This window comes from Hipposideros armiger, unplaced genomic scaffold, assembly GCF_001890085.2.
Source record: "Hipposideros armiger isolate ML-2016 unplaced genomic scaffold, ASM189008v1 scaffold_172, whole genome shotgun sequence".
In the NCBI taxonomy this organism is placed as follows: domain Eukaryota; kingdom Metazoa; phylum Chordata; class Mammalia; order Chiroptera; family Hipposideridae; genus Hipposideros; species Hipposideros armiger.
Genome location: NW_017731522.1, coordinates 2,611,924 through 2,631,251, shown reverse-complemented (window position 1 = coordinate 2,631,251; position 19,328 = coordinate 2,611,924). Strand labels below are relative to the sequence as shown.

Sequence of the window (19,328 nt, the reverse complement as noted above, 5' to 3'; positions counted from 1 at the left end):
GGGCACTGCGGGACCTGGGTGGGCCTCCCACCCCCGGGGCAGAAGGCTAAGGGCTAAAGGATGACGTGGGCTCACTGTGAGCCACGTACACAAAAGGAAGGGCAGAGGAAGGGGCTAAGCTGCACATGCCAGTTTCTCCTTTCAAACGTTCCAGCCAGGTAAGCCTCAACCACCACCAGGAGCCAGTGATAGTCAGAGAAGAGGCCAGGAGTGCTGTGCTCGTGACCGTCCCTCTGCAGGAGGAGACACCCCCTAAAGCACATCATAGGTCAGTAGTCTGCCCTAGGAGAGGGCCGCCTGTGGGTCAAGTGCCCGTCCCAGTCTAGGCAGTGGTCATACTTTCAAAGCCAAGAGCCTGAAGCATTTCACTGAGCAGAAGCTATGTATGGAGCACTTAATAAGGAGGAGTTTAGAGCACAGCAGGTATGGGGACTGGCGTGCCCCGAGTCCTGCATATAACATCACAACACCACTGTCTGCCCCCTGGGTGTTTTCGGAGTGATCAGTCAGTTCATTTCTTCATACCTCAGTTTCCTACGTAACACTTGAAAGTCATATTTGATGAGCCATCAGAGAGAGCACATTGCTCTCAGTGAATTGATCCCATCTGGGCTGTTTTACAGGTGACAGGTGTGTCCTTTCTGTTAAGATGACTCTCCCAAAGAGTGCCATCTTGAGGCTGTCCAGAGGCAGAGCTACGTAAGCAGAAAGACTCCATTAGAGTGTTCTAGAACTAGGAGGACAAATAGCTTTCATCTCATGCCACCTTCTCTCTATTGGCCATGGCTGCCTGCAGTGCTATGCCGAGAAAGATACTGAGGCTGTCCCCCAGCTCAGCAGGAAGTACTTCTGTGACCTTTCATGTCTGTCATGGAGCAGGAAAGGAGAGTGGGGGCACTTGAGCCACGGAGTGGCCACTGTTGATTTAGAGAGCTTAGGGGAATTTTCTCCCCTGGAAGTACAGCCGCCCCTGTAACAGAAGTAGGGAGTGGGAGCTGCGATCTGGGAAGGCACTAAATACAGCTGGATTCTTGTCCTCTGCCTGGTCCTGCAGTCATGGGGCCAGAACCTTGGCTTGTGGAAAGCAAAAGTCTGGAAACTTTCTCTAAAAGGCCAGATTTTAGGCTTCGTGGACCACGCTTTCTGCTGGAATAACTCAGCTCTGCCATTGTAATGCAGAAGCAGCGTAGACAATACAGACAAGAGTGGGCGTGGCTGTGCCACAGTAAATCTTTGTTCCAAAGACAGACAGTGGGATGTAATTTGTAGCTTGATGTAGAAAAGAGGCCAAGTAGCGAGACCTAGACTTCTGGAAACTCCTGCATGGTATCTGTGTCTCAGTCTCTCTACCCTCAGCTCTGAAATATTCCATCAGAGTAGAGAAAGAATTTGGCAGGCCGTCCTAACCTCTCAGACTCTACCTTCTTCTCACAGAAACTACTAGCAGTGAGGTCTGTTCAGTCATTTCCCCCACGTAAGTGCAGCATCATGCTCAGCGATGTCACTTCTCAGGCAGCAGTGGAGTTCCAAAGCCAGCATTCCAGACACATGAGAACTGAAGTCACTCATAAAGTAGAGTCTACATGCACTGGAAGCCACGAGGTAGACTCAGGGAAGGCAAAGTGCACATGAGATGTTTCGGCATATAGAACCATTCCTTCTTGAAAGGCTCCTTCCTATCCCTTAGCAGCTACAGAATTGTACAATGTCTTTGTTTGCCAGAGGGGTCGTTCCATTCTGATTTAACATTAGGGCTCCCCTGCCATTACATTAATATAATGTTGCTTTACTGAGAGTTAGCATAGCTGAAAGCAAAAGCATACGCACCTAGCATAGGCCCTCGCTGAATCCATGTTAGGCCCGGTCCTAAGCCGCGCCTGTGTGATCATAAGCTCACGCACACCATCCTCTGAAACACTGCTGAGAAGCACCTGGCCATTGGCTTCCTGCCACTGAAGTTGGTGACTTCTGCTGCCACCATAGGAACAGCCATCATGCTCACACCCTGAGCAGCAGCAGCTTCTTATCTGGGGAGAAGAAATCATCCAGAAAAAGGTGTGCACAGGAGAGAGCTCCACAGGCATCTTGTATCATCTTGAATTGCTATAAGATGTGAGGATGCACAGAATTTTGATATGATACTCTTTCAACTGCAGTACCTTGCCCAGGTCACTCACCAAGTCAGTAACAGCCAGGTATAAAATCTCAGCTTCCTCATCTGTGAAATGCGACTAAAAATATAGGAGCCTCAGAGGGTTGTTGTTAGGAGTAGGTGAGTTTTAAAATCACCTAGAACAATCCCTGGCTTAATAAATGCTAGCTGTCATTATTATCTGAGCTTTTGTCCGTAACTTGAGTGAGGGTGGACTCTGTGGGCCACCTGCAGTGAGCCAGGTAAGGTGTCAGGTATTGGACACACGTGGACTGGAACAGGGCGGGCTGCTGACACCCCAGGAGTTTTGCCTCTGATCCTCAACGAATTGCTCTACTTCTGACAGCACAATAACAAGACAAAGGAGATGTGATCAGTTATCTCTAAATTTACATGTCACCAGAAATGGACCTCCTCTATCTGATGGTCACTTGAAAAGAGAATACAAAGGAGGGGAGAGAACACACAGGGGCACAGTGAGAGTGGACATGTTAGCAGGAATCTGCTGCTTTATAGAATTTGGTTTGCTAGCACTGACCTCACCTCTCTCAGAAAAAACAAACAAACAAAACACTTGCTTACTTAGAGCAGGGGTGGGAATCTTTTAGGGTTTATGGGCCACGCCATCTCTGTCACACCTACTCAGCTCTGCCATTATAGCATAAAAGCAGCCATGGACACTGTAAATGAATCACTTTGGCTGTGTTCCACCAAAACTATTTATGGACACTGAAATTTGAATTTCATGTAATTTTTATATATCACAAAATATTATTCTGATTTTTTTCCCAACTATTTAAAAATGTAAAAACTATTCTCAGCTAACAGGTGGTACAAGGGGCTGCAGGCGTCATCTGGTCTATGGACCATGGTTTTCCAGCCCTGACTTACACCAGACTGAGGTCAGACCTGTCATGGTGAACTGGCTGTTTGGCCTCAGTAAATCATCTGACATCTCTGGCCTCAGTTTCCTCTGATAAAAACAACAGACTTATCTTAAAGGCTCCCTAGGATTCCCTCGAGGACTAAAATCCAGGCAGTATGGTTGTCACTTGGCTTTGCAGTCATACAAACCCGGGGTCCAGTCCTGGCTCAGCCTCTGACTTGCTGGGGAACACTGGGCAAGTTCCTAAGCCTCCCAGTGCCTCCGTTGCTTCATCTGTAAAATGGGGATAAAAACGATATCAACTTTTAAATGTTGCTACAAAGAGTAAGTGATATAATATTTGTGAGCCCTTTCACTTGTGTATCCAACAAAAATTCATTGCACCTAGTATGTACTCAATAAGTGCTACCTATTGTATTCTTTTTTAAGAAACCGAGTTCCTATTAAAATAATTTTTAAAAGACAGCTTCTACACACTTCCAAAGTGGTTTTCTTCACAGTCCCGTGATAAAAAGCTGTCCTGGTTGAGTGGGTGGGGCTGCACCTTTGGAACCAAACCCTGTAATTTGTGTCCACTACCCTGGTCTCCCCCTGGTAATGAAAGCAAAGAACAAATTTGATAAATTAACCTTGCATCTCTGTTTACAGCTCTCTCACTCCACCCAGTGGCAGGAGTCAGTGGTAAAACAGGCAGAAGGGAAGAATTTTTAAAAATTTAATAATTATTCTTCTTTTCTGTAATACCATCTACCAGTAGAGCAAGATTTCATTTAAAAATCGTACTCCTTGATTCTCTCTGTGTTGCCATTTTTAAGGCATGCGGTGGGTAAAAACCTTGTAGCTGAGTAACTTTCGACAAGCACATACTAAGAAGTGCCTGAGGTTCGACCAGCCTGAGTTGATCAGTTATCTATACAGGTGGTTATTAAGTGTTGTCCTGTGGTCTCATTAAAAAGCAGTGCTGCATTTAATAAATATTAGAACATGGCAGCAGCGCTATTTAAATGTAGAGAAGAGATCAATGTCCTTTGTAATTGGGTATACAGGCATAAACACTCCGTGGAACTCTTAATTTTGTGTTGGAGTTTAAAGCAGCTGTGATGGTTTCTCTTTAGAAATAAAAGCAGGGAAGGGTCTGGGGAGCAGACGTCAGCTACTTGGTGAGTCAAAAAGAAACTAACCTCAAATACTCTGAGAATGTCATTACTGAAACGAATCCACCAACTAGCTAGCATTTGCCCAAGGCTTCCTCTGTTCCCCCTTTCTTTTCCAGTGACCTCGTTTCAGTGGCTGCTGTTTTTCTTTTTAACCCTCTTCTGCGTGTGTTCCCACTTCCCCTTCCAGCTGCTCGCTCAACAGGAACTTGGAAGCAGGTCAGTGGGCATCAGGGCCTGCCCTTCGTTGCTGCCCTCTGGCCTGTCCATAGCCATGTCGTAGAAGCCGGCTAGGGTGCTCGGACAGACGGAGATGCGGCAGGGTCACGATCAGGGGGACTTGGCAGGCTCACGTTTCTCCGCGTCTCTCTATTTGACACTTCATCTGTCTCCGTCTCTTTCTTTACATTGTCTGTCCCTCTCTGGGTTATTCCTCACGACTGTCTCCTTTTCATGTGTCTCTGGCACCTCTCTCTCTCTCTTCCTCCTCTCTTCTTCTTCTACCCCTTCCTCTACCTCTCCCCCTCTCTTATTCTCTTGTTTGTCTAAACCTCTAGTCTCCCTCTTTCATCCCTTCTCTTATTTCTTTCTTTTTTTCTGAATCTTTCCCCATATCCCTCTGTGTGTCTCTTGTCTGTCTCTTCTATCTCTGTCTCTTTTCAATTCTACTGTCTTGCCCTCTGCCATGCCCTCTGTCATGCCCTCTGCCATGCCCTCTGCCTCGACGTCTTTCTTGCTCTCCCTCTATGTGTCTCTGTGTCTGCCTCCCTCACCTGTTTCTGAATACCGCCACCCCTCACCCTTGTGTAACAGATCTGCTGCTGGTCAAGGTCCCTCTGTACATGCTCCATTTCTCCTCATAGTCCTATGCCTGGGCTTTATATTTCAACATGAAGATTCCTTCCAAAACTGCTTGGTTCAGAGCATGCTTAGTATTGCTTAATAAGTAAGGCTGTAATTAAAGTGTAACTGCAAGTATAATTAAAATTCACTTTAGTGGATCCTGAAATTAAGAAGCAATTAGGCATTTTGATATGGCCCTGCAGGAGCAGCTGGAAGGAGAGAAGGGCCCTGTTTTTCTGCAGAGCTACTCTACCCCTCTGTATCCTGGCCCTGCCCACTGGTCGTTGACCTTGAGCAAGGCCTCGGTTGCCTGGGGCGTGAGGAGCTGCTGGACAGAGAGGACTGGCAGCAGCTTCGAGTCCTCACTCAAGGGCACTGAGCATAGACAGCTGCTACACAGCCCTTTGCAGAGAAAGAGGCGTCTACAAAAGACCCTGGAGAGCCCTGAGAACCTCAGGAACAATCCTCCTTATTTTTCCTCAGGCCATTTGGAGTTACTATTTCCAACCTAATAAAAAGTGTGCAGAGCCCCGAAGGCTATCAGAAAAGTACCCACCCACACGTCACCTCCCCAAACGTATGTTTGAACCCATCAGGGGTTCATCAACAAGTACATTTTCTGTGAAGGGTACTGTGCTAAGCCCAGCGATACCCTGCTTAGCAAGCCTGACAAAATATCAGCCCTCGTGACGCTTATGTTTATTGGGAATGAGAGAAACGCCGGTAAGCAACCCCAGTAGTGCTAAGACTATGGAAGTACAAGGTACTCTGGAAACGCATTTTACAATCCTCGGCTCTACTTCCGGGATTGGGAGGTGGAGAAAAGAAGGCTTCCCCAAGCAATGGCATTCAAAGAGATAGCTCGTGAAGGGTGTGCGTCCCCCAGGTAGAGAGAGGGCCACAGCTCCAGGTGGAGGCACAGCAAGGCCAAAGGCCCAGCCTGTCTGCAGGTTCACAGACTTCTCAACCAGTCATTGTTTCCCCTTGGAAATACCTGGTGCTATGTAGGGTGCTGAAGAGGGTATTCATTAAGGAACCGAGTTAGTTAGGCTAGTTGGTTGCAAGAAAGAGCCACCCATTTATCAAGAAAGATGAAAGCAAGAAAGAGAGAGAGATGGGGAGAGAGGGAGGGAGGGAGGGAGGGAGGGAGGAAAGAAAGATCAAGAGCCTTTTTCATCCATACATTTAGAGGGGAACAGGTGGAACTGAGTAAACAGTTCTCAGAATAGGCAGCCACAGTAAAGCTGGACTTAGGCAGGAGAAGGACCTGAGTCAGGCGCCCCTGGGGCATCTGTGCAGCACGTGCTCCTCGCCGGACTGCATGGCTGTCTGCGCATGTGCAGGCCTTCCTCACGCCTGCGTACTTGTGTGTGCCGAGGCCTTTCCAGCTGTTACTTTCTATGTCATAAGCACAACCATTCAGATCCTCAGGAGAGCGAATCTACTTGGGCAAGCCAGACCATCGTCTGTATTTGGGCTGCCCTTGGATCAGATGTAGTCATTGTTTTGGGGACAATGGATGTCTGCCTCAGGGTACAGAACACCCTGCGGGCCTCTTCAAGCGGGGACAGTGGGTAGGGCAGGTTTAGTCACAGGGCAGTCTGGAAAAGCAGAATCCTAATTGTACCTGATCCTTGCCGTTAAGTAATTTATAGCATCATTGAGATTCAGGTGATCTCTGGCATGGAAAAGTGCTGCAGATTTTAAATGCCAAACAAGAGTCACCAGGAAACCAAAATAGAGTGGGAAGGGAAAGGGTTTTGAGACTGACTCCTGTCGGTCACTAAGCCTTCGTGCTTTGGGGGGGGGGGGGGGAGGAGGGGGGATGATTTATAGACACCTGATTCACAAGGTTATTTAGGTTATTTTACAGGTCAAATAAAGTAATGTGGGAAGACTTTGTAAACCACAAACGCGTAGCGATGTTTTATTGTGAATATTATTATTATGACATATATTTACAAAATCATAAGAAGGAATTATTCAAGGTTCAGATGGATATTTCAAACATTAGTTCCAAAGGTCGTTCAAACCAGTGAGAGCGCACGTTGAATGCTCATTGACTGCTTCCTAGCGATTACCAGCCATGCTCCCTAGGCTTTAGCCTTTAACTTAATTGTGCCTTAGTCCTCTCATCTGCAAAAGGAAGAAGAATAATAGTAACTACCTCCGGTTATGATTAAGACACAAATGAGCTAATATCTTTAGAACCCTGAACAATCTGTGACTCGTACTAAATGACAGCTGCTGGTATTGCTTTTACTATTATGATCACTACCAGTTGCCCTGCTAATTCCTGTGTCAATCCAGTTACACAGAGATCTTGACAGGCCCGGGTGAGATCCGTGTCCATAGCAGGACTCACACCAGGGAGAGGCAGAGTCAGGAGATGGGGAGCGTCGGACAGAGGGGTGTGCCTCTCCGGTGATCATGGAGGTCTCGGGTGTTGAGATCGGAGGGTGCTCTGAAGAAAAAGGGAAGAGGGAGAAGAGCTTTTGTATCTTAACTTAGATTTCTTCCCTGGCAGCTTGGAGGACAGTTGGAGAGAGAATTCTAGTGTATGTCTGTGTTGAAGGAGGTAAAAACTTACGTATTAACTTTTTCATCACCTTCTGGTCCAAAGACTTGTTTGCTTCTGTGTCAGGCAGGGCTTTTGCTTCACACTGTTGCTGCTCCAGGAAAGCCCTGCCTACAGATTAATGTGGGAATTCCTTAAGTTGGTATCTAACACCTGGAACCTTGGCTGAAACTTTACCAAATAAATCAAAATTCGCATTGAGGTTGTATTAATGAAATAATAAATCTTTACATCTGCATTAGTTAAGTACCAATGTGTAACAAATTGCCCCAAAATGTAGCAGCTTAACACAAAAACATTGATTGTCTCAGTTTCTGTGGTGGGGAAACCAGGTATTGCTTGGCTGGGTCCCCTGACCCAGGGTCTCTCACAGGCTGCAGTCAGGTGTCGGCCTGGACTAAGGTCATGCCAAGTCTTGACTGGGGAAAGGTCGCTTCCAAGTGCACACACGTGGTTGTTGGCAGGATGCAGTTTCCTCTGGGGTGTGGGACCGGAGACCACAGTTCTTCATTGGCTGTTGGCCGGAGACTGCCCTCAGTTCCTTGCCTCCTCGACTTCCCGCAGGGCAGCCCACAGTATGGCAGTTTGCCTCATCAGTGCCAACAAATGAGGAGTCAGAGGGAGCAAGACAGAGCCATGGGCTTTTGTAACTTAGTCTCACAAGTGACATTCCGTCACTCTTGCTACATTCTTATTCATGAGTAGCTAGATCCAGCCCACCCTTTAGGGGAGACGATGAACACCAGGAGGTGAGGATTGGCTGTTTTAGAAGCCGCCTACCACATTTACAAAGGAATACATTATTAAAGTAATGCTAGCCTTTGTAACAAGAGAAACATGCTGAAATGTCTGAGACGCAATAGAAGCTTCATTCTCATTCATATAAAGTCTAGGAGGGTAAGTGAGTGACTGAGTGAGTGAGTGGGGTGCTCTGCTCTACAGAATTGGTCAAGTGTCCATGCTGCAGGAGTCATTGCCATCTTCCAAAAGGTGGTTCCAGGGTTTTCCTGGCTTGCATCATTCCAGAGGGCAGACAGGGAGAACAGAGTATGGAGGGCCACACTGGAGAATTTTATGCTCGTATGCTTTATATCAATGGCCAGAAGTCAGTCACATGACCGCACCTAGACGCAATGGGGCCTGGGAAGCACGGGGCAGCTGCCTCCGCTCTCCACTGTAGAAGAGGAGCCGTGGACCTTTGCTGGGCAGCCTGCCTGGTGTGCCACAGACTGCCATTTACCAAATGCTTTCACATGTATTATTTCATTTGTTTCTCATCACAACCTGTGCTATCAGCATTATTTTCCTTGTTTTACAGACAAGGAAACAGAGCAGCAAAGCTTTAAAACATTTAGGACTGGGTAATTAGAATAGGGTTCAAGTCCCCTCTCTGCCATTTACAGCCTGTATGACTCTGGAAAAGTTATTTAACCTCTTTGTTATACTGTGCCTCAGTTATCTCATCTGTGTAATGGGGCAATAGGACCTATCTATTCATAGTCATTGCAAAGATGTCATATGCTGCATCTAAGTCACTTAGCATTGTACTTGGCATATGTAAGTGCTTAATGAATATTAGTTTTAAGGAAGATGGTCATGTTCTATATGGACATAAAAAAGTTGAGGCTCAAAGCAGTTAAATGATTTACTCAAAGCTACACAACTCATCCACAGCAGAGCCAGGATAAGAAGCTGGGGACTTCTGCTAACAGCTTCCCTACCTTTCGAATTGTCACTTGCCAGGGAGGTCATTCCTCAGATTCCCGTGCCAAGCAGCAAGCAGCGAGTAAGCCCTGAGCCAGAGACACAGCGCCACGTGTCCCCTTCACCACCGCCTGGTGGACCCCGGGCCCCTGGAGAATCAACACCGCATCACCTTTTCATTCCGCCTGTTCTCTTTAACTCCTCCTTTGCCTTTTTGTATGAAACATGCTGACCTTACACCTCCTTTTTATTTGCTCTCTTAGGTCCTCCAAGCCCTGTATTTCAAGGTCTTTGTTTATAATTAGGCTCTGTCTTGCTAACTAGATAAAAACACAGGAAATGACGTAAGATTAGATATTTCATTAGACCTTTAAATTTTATCACATTTCTTCTAAAGCCTTATTCACTCTGAAAGAACAGAAAAGTATTTCACATGTTAAAAAGTCCCGGAAGCAAACCTTTGGGTAGGGTGGCTTGGCCAGCAAATGACACAGACCTACCAGGAATGGCCAGGAGATGTCATTAGAGGCTGCAGTGCTCAGTTGTAGGACCTCTGCCCTTTTTGTTATGGAGAAGGAGGAGGAAGCAGAAATGGACTTGTCAAACACGGTCATCGTCTCCAAAGCAGTGGGTTCATGGCCATCGGTGGGCAGATTGCCTAACTTCGGATCTCAGATTCGGCCACGAGTGGGACCCTTAATTTCAAGAGGTCTTTAAGACAAATGCCACTGATATAGGCCAAAACCACATTAAATCCACTTGACTGTGGATTATCAGTAGAAATTTCAGCTTTTATCAGTAAAAAATGTCCATTCGTCTCTCAGAAGTCCACTTTCATCTTTTCTAGCTGGACCACTGCTTGATATAGATCTTGTCACATAATCTTTCCTGTCAATGGCGTTGATTAGCACCTGTATTTAATTCAGTTCCTGGTGAAGAGGTAGGATTAGCTCCAGGCATCCTCACATGTTCCCCTCAGTGTCCCACCCCATCCCAGTGTCCCAATTTATCATTCTCTTGCTCAGTTTTTACACAAAGCTTTTTCTTTAGATCCCATGTTCAGACTGTTTAATCAAGGGACAAATCCATTTCAGACGGAAGGTTTTCCTTTTTCAAACTTGTTGAACAAGTGAATGTTAATCTTTCTTTGTTCAGTCTTCTGAGAACCTAGTTATTTCAACTTCTTTAAATGCCAGAGAAAAATATAGGCAGTATCTTTATAATACTAGCTATTTCAGATGGAAAAAGGAAAAAAATTAATTTGTCACCTGGAGTCATCTAAATAGCCATATCTGTATCATAAAACGCTGAAACTGAGTTGTAATTAAATTGTGTTAGTGTCACCACTGGGCATCCTGTGGTTTCAGGTTTTACAAAACTTCTTAGGGCACCACCTCCAGTTTCATTTCAATAACTCCTTCTTCTGCCTCTTCTAGGAACCAATGTCCATGAGGCCCAGAACATACTCAGTAACAGCGGGCTCCCAATTACCTCCGCCGCCGACCTGGAGGATGCAGCCAAGAAGGCTGTGGCTAGCGTGGCCAGGAAGTGACGGCTCTGTCCTCGTCCCTTGGAGGAGGAAGTCCATTTCACCATAAAAAGGGATGGTTCTCTCTTCACTGTGAAAGACGTGGTTATCTCATTGGGAAAACATGGGGAGGGCATGAGCAAGAATCATTGTATGAAAAATCTTAAATCTGAAGCTTGTGGAATAAGATATCTAGATATCCTAAATAATCTGATTTTACTTATAATCTATATTAAATCACTGCCCCCTGTTCTCATACTTTTCTGTCATGGTGAGCCTGCTCAGTAGATGTTGTGTTGCTGATTTGGGGGAGCAGTCTATGTGACCAAACGATGTGCATATATGTAGAATTTGAGGCCAGGCCCTCATTCGTTTACAGCAATTTTGGTGGACATTTAATCCTGCATAATTAAAAACAAAAATCACAGGTCATGAAAAACTCAGACAAGACTGCATTTAACAGATGAACTATCAAAAAGGTGCAGCTAAGACATTGAAACAAATAGCTGTTACACCCTGCAACAGTTTTTACAAGTTTCTAATTCTAGCACATGTTTGGAAAATCCATGAATATTCTAAAATATATTTTACATTGGAAGGTCCACACTAATATCCCATACATGTATTCTACCATTTGCCTTAATGTTGAATATACTGTTTACCTCACAGGAAAAATGAAGCCAGAAGCCTTATTTGTGATTTTTTGAGTAGAAGATTTCATTTTAATGGGAACACTGGAGAAAGGTGATTCTTATGGAAATCCCTGTAATTAAGACATTCCAAGAAGACACATCACTGAATATTAAATTATGTTTTGAGTGTCAGTATCCTTTCTTCCCTCCCTTTCCCCCCCACCCCCCGAATCTACCAGCTGGGAAATGTAATTAAGAGAATGTAGCTTTTTTCCATAAATGTCCGTTGGGGTAAGGGATTTCAATTATGTTTATGTTGATGTTTTGGTAAATTTTTATTTGTATACAAATTTAAATAAAATCTTATATTTTGTAAGCTCTAAGATGTGTGTGTTTCTCATTTTAAGCAATTTTATTCCTTAAATGATTTTTCTTTTGCTAAGACACTAGCCCTTGGTATCTTAGGCATATCAACAAAATTAGAAAATTTGGGCTATATGTTAGTTAAACAGTCCCAGGATTATTCCAGTTCCAATCAATTTTATCAGCAACCATTTGTTAGGAGATTATTCAATGAAAGAGTAAAAATTATATATATAAACAGGAAGCCCAGGTAAGTGTCACAGATGTCTAACAGGTTAAAATGTGACTTCAGTCTGCGTAATGCTGAAGGAAATCTATGGATGTAAACTCCCTTGTAATGAGGTTCAGTTGCCAGCACTAACAATTTTCCTTTCAATGTACACATATGTGGCAGACCCCACTTTTTTGTTTGTTTTTTTTACCCGTTAATATTGTTGTCATAAATTTTACATATAGAAAAAAGTTCAAAAGTCATTTTATAGATCCATATTTGCCATGGAAAAAGAAACCATTTAATATGTCAATCTTCAGTCCTTTTTCATTGTTATGCAATGACTGAAAAATATCAACAGTCTTTTTCAGTGTGTTTTGATTTTTGTTGCTAAAAGTATGCTAATTAGTATGCTAAAAGAAATATATACTTTTTCAATTAGACAAGAATCAGCATATTTGAATGTTTTGCTCTTTGTAAAGGCCTGTTTTCATGTCATAAGTATATATATGCATATATGTAGATGTTTCTAATCAATCCAGTTTAGAGGGGGGGGATAAAAGAATTAAATTATTCATGTGGTCATTTTGTAAGAGGGTTCATAACAAGCAAATAGCCAACCCCCATTTCATATTTCAAATAAGTGGTTGTAAGGATTGAGTTGTTGTTTTTTTTATTCTTGGAAGCTCCAAGTGTCTGAGTTTATATTGCTCAAATGCTGTCCCTGGTGCTGAGCACAAGTATAGATTCCATAATGAATTGCTGGCATGTGTGTGTGTGTGTGTGTGTGTGTGTGTGTGTGTAGGCCCAGCTGTACTGACTGCAGGCAGAGCAGAAGCAGCAGGGGCAGTGGGTGTTGGCAGTGGACCTGGAACCCTCCATATACTGCCTACTCCAACGTGCACTGTATTCCTGACCTTCCAGCATCCCCTTCAAGTCTTTGTCTCACCTGTGCTGTATGTAAATATGAAAAATACTTGCCTTTAAACCGGATCCATATTTTTTAAAACTTGGTTCTATGCTAAGCAAGAACAGCCATGAAATGAGGTGACTATCTGAACACCGTACTTGGTGTCTGAGAAACTTGCATAGTAGTACACACATTTTATCAAACTGCTTCACATGCAAGATTTTAACGGACTTGCTCTTCCACCATGTCAGTCTCCTAGAGCAAGCATGAGATTTAGAGGAAATTAAAGTCCTAACCCTCCCACTTATCAATGTTCGCTTGTTTGAGTTGATTAACCTATTGTGTTTATCCAGACTCCTGTAGCGACAAAAACTCAACTCAAGTTTAAGAAAAAAAAAGGGGGGGTGGGAACCATTTTGCTCTTGTGGTTATAAAAGACAGAGGTTTCTGGTTATAGTTAAGGTGAATCCAGAGACTGAAAACCACCAGAACCTGGACACCGCATCTCAGACCAGCTTGTCTCTGTGATGGTTTCCTTCTCAAGGCAGGCTATTTCCATGAGGCGGCAAAATGGCTGCTGGCTCTCTACTCTCAAGGTTAGCATCCCAGAAAGAAAAGGAGAGGGAGATGGGCAGTGAAAGACAAAAGGAACGGGAATAAAAGAAAGAGTGAGAGTGGGAGGGAGGAAAACAAAAAGGAAAGAAGCTTCTCTCTTATGGTAATTCTAAGAAACATCCCAGAATTAAGATGACCAATTTCGGGTCAGGAACCGATCTCTGAACCAGTCTTTCTGGGGCTCTGATGAGTCCAGTCTGGGTTAAATACCCACTTGTTCACCTGATGACAAAACCAGCCTCATCCAAACTATCGAAGCTGAGAGCAGTTCCATTAGGAAAATAGGAGATCTAATAAGAAGAAACAATGTATTTTGGGGAAAAAATAGAAGATGACAGCCACACTCATCAACCATAATAATTCAGTGAAGTTGAACAAATTATTCCACAAGGATGCTTCCAATTCTAAAATTTCTTGATTCTCTTCTATTATTTTCTCACCAGCTCTTTGGAGTCCATTTTTACTCATGCATACAAGTTACCACATTTTTTGTGTAGATGCTGCTTGAGTTATCTAAATATTTGACCTTAATTTGTCTTGAACAGTAATGTATACATAAAAAATAATGCCATTGAAGCACTTAGCTCAATTTTGGTTTTCTATTTAAGTTGCAATTCAATTCATGAATTAGTAAAATAGCCAAGAAACTTGCAATGACTTGAGTAAATCTGTGAATCGTTGTTAACTAGTTCTTTTACAATTTATATGCTATGTCCATTCCTCTCAATTTGCTGCCTGAGGGAAAGAAGTTATCCTAAAGAATTATATTGGCTTTTATTTAAGGCCTTAATAAAAATGAGGAGAGAAATTATAATTTGACATGTCTAAATTAAACATTTGAAAGTCAGTGATTATTCACAGAATGCAATATATGTTCAAAACTTCTAAATAAATGAAAAAAAACATACTAGTGGTGAAAAACAATGTGGGGAAGGATATGTTCTTACGTTAACTTCTAGATCCAGAGTTGGCAAACTAAGGCAGGAGGGACTATTTTAGTAAATTGTTTTATTGGTTCATAACCACACCTGTTTGTTTACATATTGTTTACAGCTGCTTTCACTCTACAGCAGCAGAGTTAAGTAGTTGTAATAGAGACATATGGCCCTAAAATATTTACTATTTAGCCCTTTATAGAAAAGGTTTGCCAAACCCTTCCTTAGATAAATTTAAAAAATAAAATATTTCCCCCAAAATGAGAGCAAAAAATTGTTTCCAAACCTGCAAAAAGCAGATTTAGGCATTCAAGTGAAACAAATGAATAACTAGGAAATATGATCTTTGATCTTTCCATTTTAAACTCTAAGAAGTCACTAGTCTACAAAAAGCCATTTGCTAATGAAAAACTGTTCAATTACGTTGATTTGTGTCTTTCCATCACCACAGGAATTGCCTGCAGTTAGCTTGGTGCTTTGGAACATATGCTCCTCTTAACTACTTACAGGTGTGTTGGAATAATATAAAATCATGACTATGAATATTGAACTCCCAATGAACTGTACCTCTCAAGTCATCCTCTAAGTGGTTTTTGCTAGAGACTGTGTTGTACGTAATTTAATCTTGAGGTTCTGGGAAGATAAGAAAGCAATGGGAAAAGTGATTTCAGTGCACCTGATCCCCACAACATGCTGCAAAGACACTGTGCTATTTACCATTGAGGAAACAATAACAGGTGAGATCAAGTTGCTCTGCTAATGTTAGATAGTGGTCAAGTGTAAGCTTCTGAACTTCTGAGTCTTGTATAATTCTATCACTTCTGTTCATCAGTGCCCAGTAAAACTTTCTGTGATGACAGCAATGGTAAGTGTTGATACTGCCTAATATGAAGCCACTAGCCACATGTGACTACCGAGTACTGAGAACAGAGTTTTAGTCTATTTAATTTCAATAATTAATAACAACATGTTGCTGGTCGCTGCCATATTGGACAGCATGGCTCTGTGGTCTAAATCTAACTGGTCTTAGGATGCGTTACTTTCATTTCATGGGCTCCCCATTGATTCAGAGCTTACTGTGTGCCAGGAACTTGACCTCTATTGCCTTAATTAAAGCTCTCTGCAACTTTGTGAATCTATCATTCCTGTTGTAAGATGAGAACATTGTATCTCAGAAAAGGTAAGAGCATGACCAAGAACACACAACTGGTATTTGGATGGTCAGTCTTGAAACTCTGGTCTTCTGTGTCCAAAGCCACTGCTCTTTGTTTTAAAGCTGTAAGGACCCAAATTCAATATAATTGTGCCGCTTATAGTCATGGATAATTTGAAAGAATGTTGCAGACAAAGCCGTTTAGGAAGCTGGGTTCTTGAATGTATTGTCTCTATAGTGTACCCCATGCCTTGGGGAGCAAAATTTAAAAGCTGAAAGATTGCCCTTTGCAGTTGGACAGATTGTAAGACTACAATGGCAATGGCGCCTTCCTAGGCTCACACAGTGCACAAGGCAGGGGCTGTTTTCTAGGGACCTAATCCTAAGTGCCTTCTCGTTAATTTACTGCCTTCCCCAACATATAAAACCACCCACAAGACAAAAGGCAGCGGCAGGTGAGGTAAAGCTGGAGAGAGAGTATTATCAGCAGTAGGAGAAAATTTAGTTAGTAACATCCAGTGAAACTGGAGTTTACTTACTAGCTGAATGCATTCAATTTAAAAAGCTACAAGTTTACTTTACACAGTCCCTTGTTACGGATCTTAGATTAATTTGCAATGCACATCTTCTATAAGACTGAAAATGTATGTAAGTTCTTATAAATAATATTCTATTTTGGGAAAATACTAAATTGTAAAAGAAAAGAAAATGTGATCAATACAGACCCAAGTAAAAGTTCGTTTTTAAACTGGTCTATTTAAATAACATTTAAAGATCTCCTCATTCACTTTATATTGGCGTATTTTCCCCAGCGTAAATGCTAACTTTGGTTTTAGGCCTAGGATTGGAATAGTTAGTGATTCTCAACTAGTATAGATTTCATGGATATGCCCCTCCCAGTTTTGTTCAATACATAGAAACTAGTTTTTCTACAGTCTGAGTTGTGAAGTATTAATGATGTGTTTCATGTTCCACTGAAGTGTGGTGTCTACAACTCTAATATTTGAAATTATGCCACACTGTGTTCTGGGGATGTACATCAAACAGTGTGTGGATCTCTGTTGAGGCCTTTGGTGAGGGTAAAACTTGCTGTTTAGGAAGCAGCCTAGTATAAGGACAGCCAGCTCCTCAGAAACATGATTGGTTAAAGGAAACAGCAGAACTTTGCCTCCTGAGGATATAGAAAAGCATGTTCACAGCAGTCGGCAGTTCTTCCCAAACACCAGAGAGTGCTGGAGAGGACGAAGGGCTGCCTGAAGTTCTCATCACTTCAGTGCTCAGGCTGTAAAAATGGCTGGTGAGTTTCAGGTTCTTCTGTCTTTTCATCCTTTGAAGCATACTATCTAAAAATCTTGTGTTTGAAAGTGTTCCATGAACACAAAACCTCTTCTGGGATCACTAACAGCATGCGCTATTTTAAAATAGAGCTTGAAAAATGTAGCTAATTCAGTTTAATTCAAACACATGTTTATCTAACATCTGCTTTTCACTGGCAACATGGCAGCTGCTGGGAAAAAACAGATTAAATAAAGACAGACCCTCTACTCAAGGAGTGGGTAATCCAGATGTACTTAGAACTACTTGCTGAAACTTGACAGGCCTTGGAGAAGTAATAGAAAATGAAACACTAGAAAAACCTGGGAAGAAATTCCCGTAGATGATAATAATACCATTTGGGAGGATTTTTCAGAGATTTGAATTGGTGTATAGGTTCATAGCTGATTAAGTTACAAATTTTAAAGCTTACTTTTTGAACTTATAGATCTTGTTCTATTTATAAATCTATCCAATTTAAGAAAATCCCTTTTAAAGGTCCTTTGATTCATCTTTCAATCACTAATTTTTAAACTTAATGAAATTCTTTTAAACATTCAAACTGTACAAATTTAATAGATTCCATTTTGCTTTTGAGTGTCCTGTTTTATGACAAACTATCTCAAGCATTTAAGTAATTCTCATAAATCTGATAAATTGAAGTTCAAAATAGTCATCCTTAAATTACAGGCTCCGACAATTAACTTCACAAACTTGCCATGTGTGCCTACGTTGGCAGCACTGAGCAAACAGCTCAGTAAGATTTCATAACCTTGGTATATCAGTGTCTCACAGCTACAATATTTTCGTGCAGACATGTGATGGTGTCTTGCTAAGTGGCGTTCATAATTGTTGTGTGTTTTTGTGTGCCATCGTGAGAATGTCTGAGCTTGAATTAGAGCAACAAACAAACATTAAATTCCTTGTTAAACTTGACAAGAATGGAATTGAAATCAGGGACATGGTAGTCCAAGCTTATAGGGATAATGCCATGAAGAAAACGGCAGTGTACAAATGGATTAAACATTTTTCTGAGGGGAGAGAATGTGTCACTGATGAAGAGAAGTCAGGGGGGCCAGTAACAAGCAAAACTGATGAAAACTTTGCAAAAATTCATCGAATTGTGCGCCATAATTATCGGCTGATTGTGAGAAGCATAGCAGACCAAGTAAACATTGATAGAGAAACAAGAAAATCTTAACTGAAAATCTTGGCATGAGAAAGATGTGTGCTAAAATGGTCCCGAAGGAGCTCACTGATGAACAAAAGCAAAGGGAGTTTTTAGCCAGTAAACAAATAACTGTATTGGAACACCCTCCCTACTCACCTGATCTGGCCCTTAATGACTTCTTTCTTTACACGAAGATAAAGGAAATACTGAAGGGAAGACATTTTGATGACATTCAGGACATCAAGGGTAATACAACAACAGCGCTGATGGCCATTCCAGAAAAAGGGTTCCAAAATTGCTTTGAAGGGTGGACTAGGCATTGGCATCGGTGCATAGCTTCCCAAGGGGAATTCTTCAAAGGTGACCATAGTGATATTCAGCAATGAGGTATGGAATAATTTTTCTAGGATGAGTTCGTGAACTTAATTGTCACAGCTTATATCTTAAATGTGCTGATTTTACACTTAGTAAGATTTCAATTTAAAATCCCAAGTCCTTATCAAGTGCTCAGTCACACTTCTTAGATGGGAAACATGAATCTGACCTGTTAATCTAAACATTTCTTACACATGACAAGTGCACAAAATACCATACTTTACACATTGAACATGTGAGTGTCTTAAAGATTTCTCTGCCTACTCTGACTCTTCCTGGGCTAGCTGCCATTATAATAGCTCGTGACTCTGGCCCAGACACAACAGGATTGGGACGCCTCCTTACAACCTGGTAAAGGTAGAAGTCAAGGTTCCCACTTGTGTTTGTTGGCTTGGGCGGGTTGGGGGGCATAGCTTATTTCTTTGGCGTTCGGCTACAGCAGAGGATTGAGGGTTTTCTGACTTGCTAGGCTGTTCCCTTTCTTGTTCTTTGGCAGGGAGAATAGGCTTTTGTTTTAGCCGTTGTTGTCTGTGCACGTTTGCATTTCCAGGTTGCCTCCTTCTCCAGCTTCAAGTCTGGAATATGTGGGGCAAAAAGAAAACCCAGAAAGCTTGCACCTTGTGGTTCTTTGTTTCCTGAGGTCCCTAGGAGATCTTTTCTTCACTTTTCAGAGATGTCTTAGGTTTGTTTAATACATCATGTATGAGATCTTTATTTGTACTTATTGGGAGGAAAAGAGGAAAATGTATTCACTTTATCTTCCCAGAAATGGAAGTCCCCCTTTCTAGACGTTTTTTTTTTTTT

At 42.4% G+C, this 19,328-nt stretch overlaps 1 protein-coding gene across 2 annotated transcripts in view; it reads left to right on the top strand.

Moving 5' to 3' along the window:
- SUCLG2 (succinate-CoA ligase GDP-forming subunit beta) overlaps positions 1-11,860 on the top strand; it is a 311,276-nt gene extending 299,416 nt beyond the window's left edge. For both annotated transcript variants that reach the window (XM_019652060.1, XM_019652062.1), the window contains exon 11: positions 10,754-11,860. In XM_019652060.1, coding sequence (XP_019507605.1) covers positions 10,754-10,869 — 116 coding nt within the window. In that variant the 3' untranslated portion in view covers positions 10,870-11,860. The remainder of the gene's footprint in view (positions 1-10,753) is intronic.
- The last annotated feature ends 7,468 nt before the right edge of the window (positions 11,861-19,328 follow it).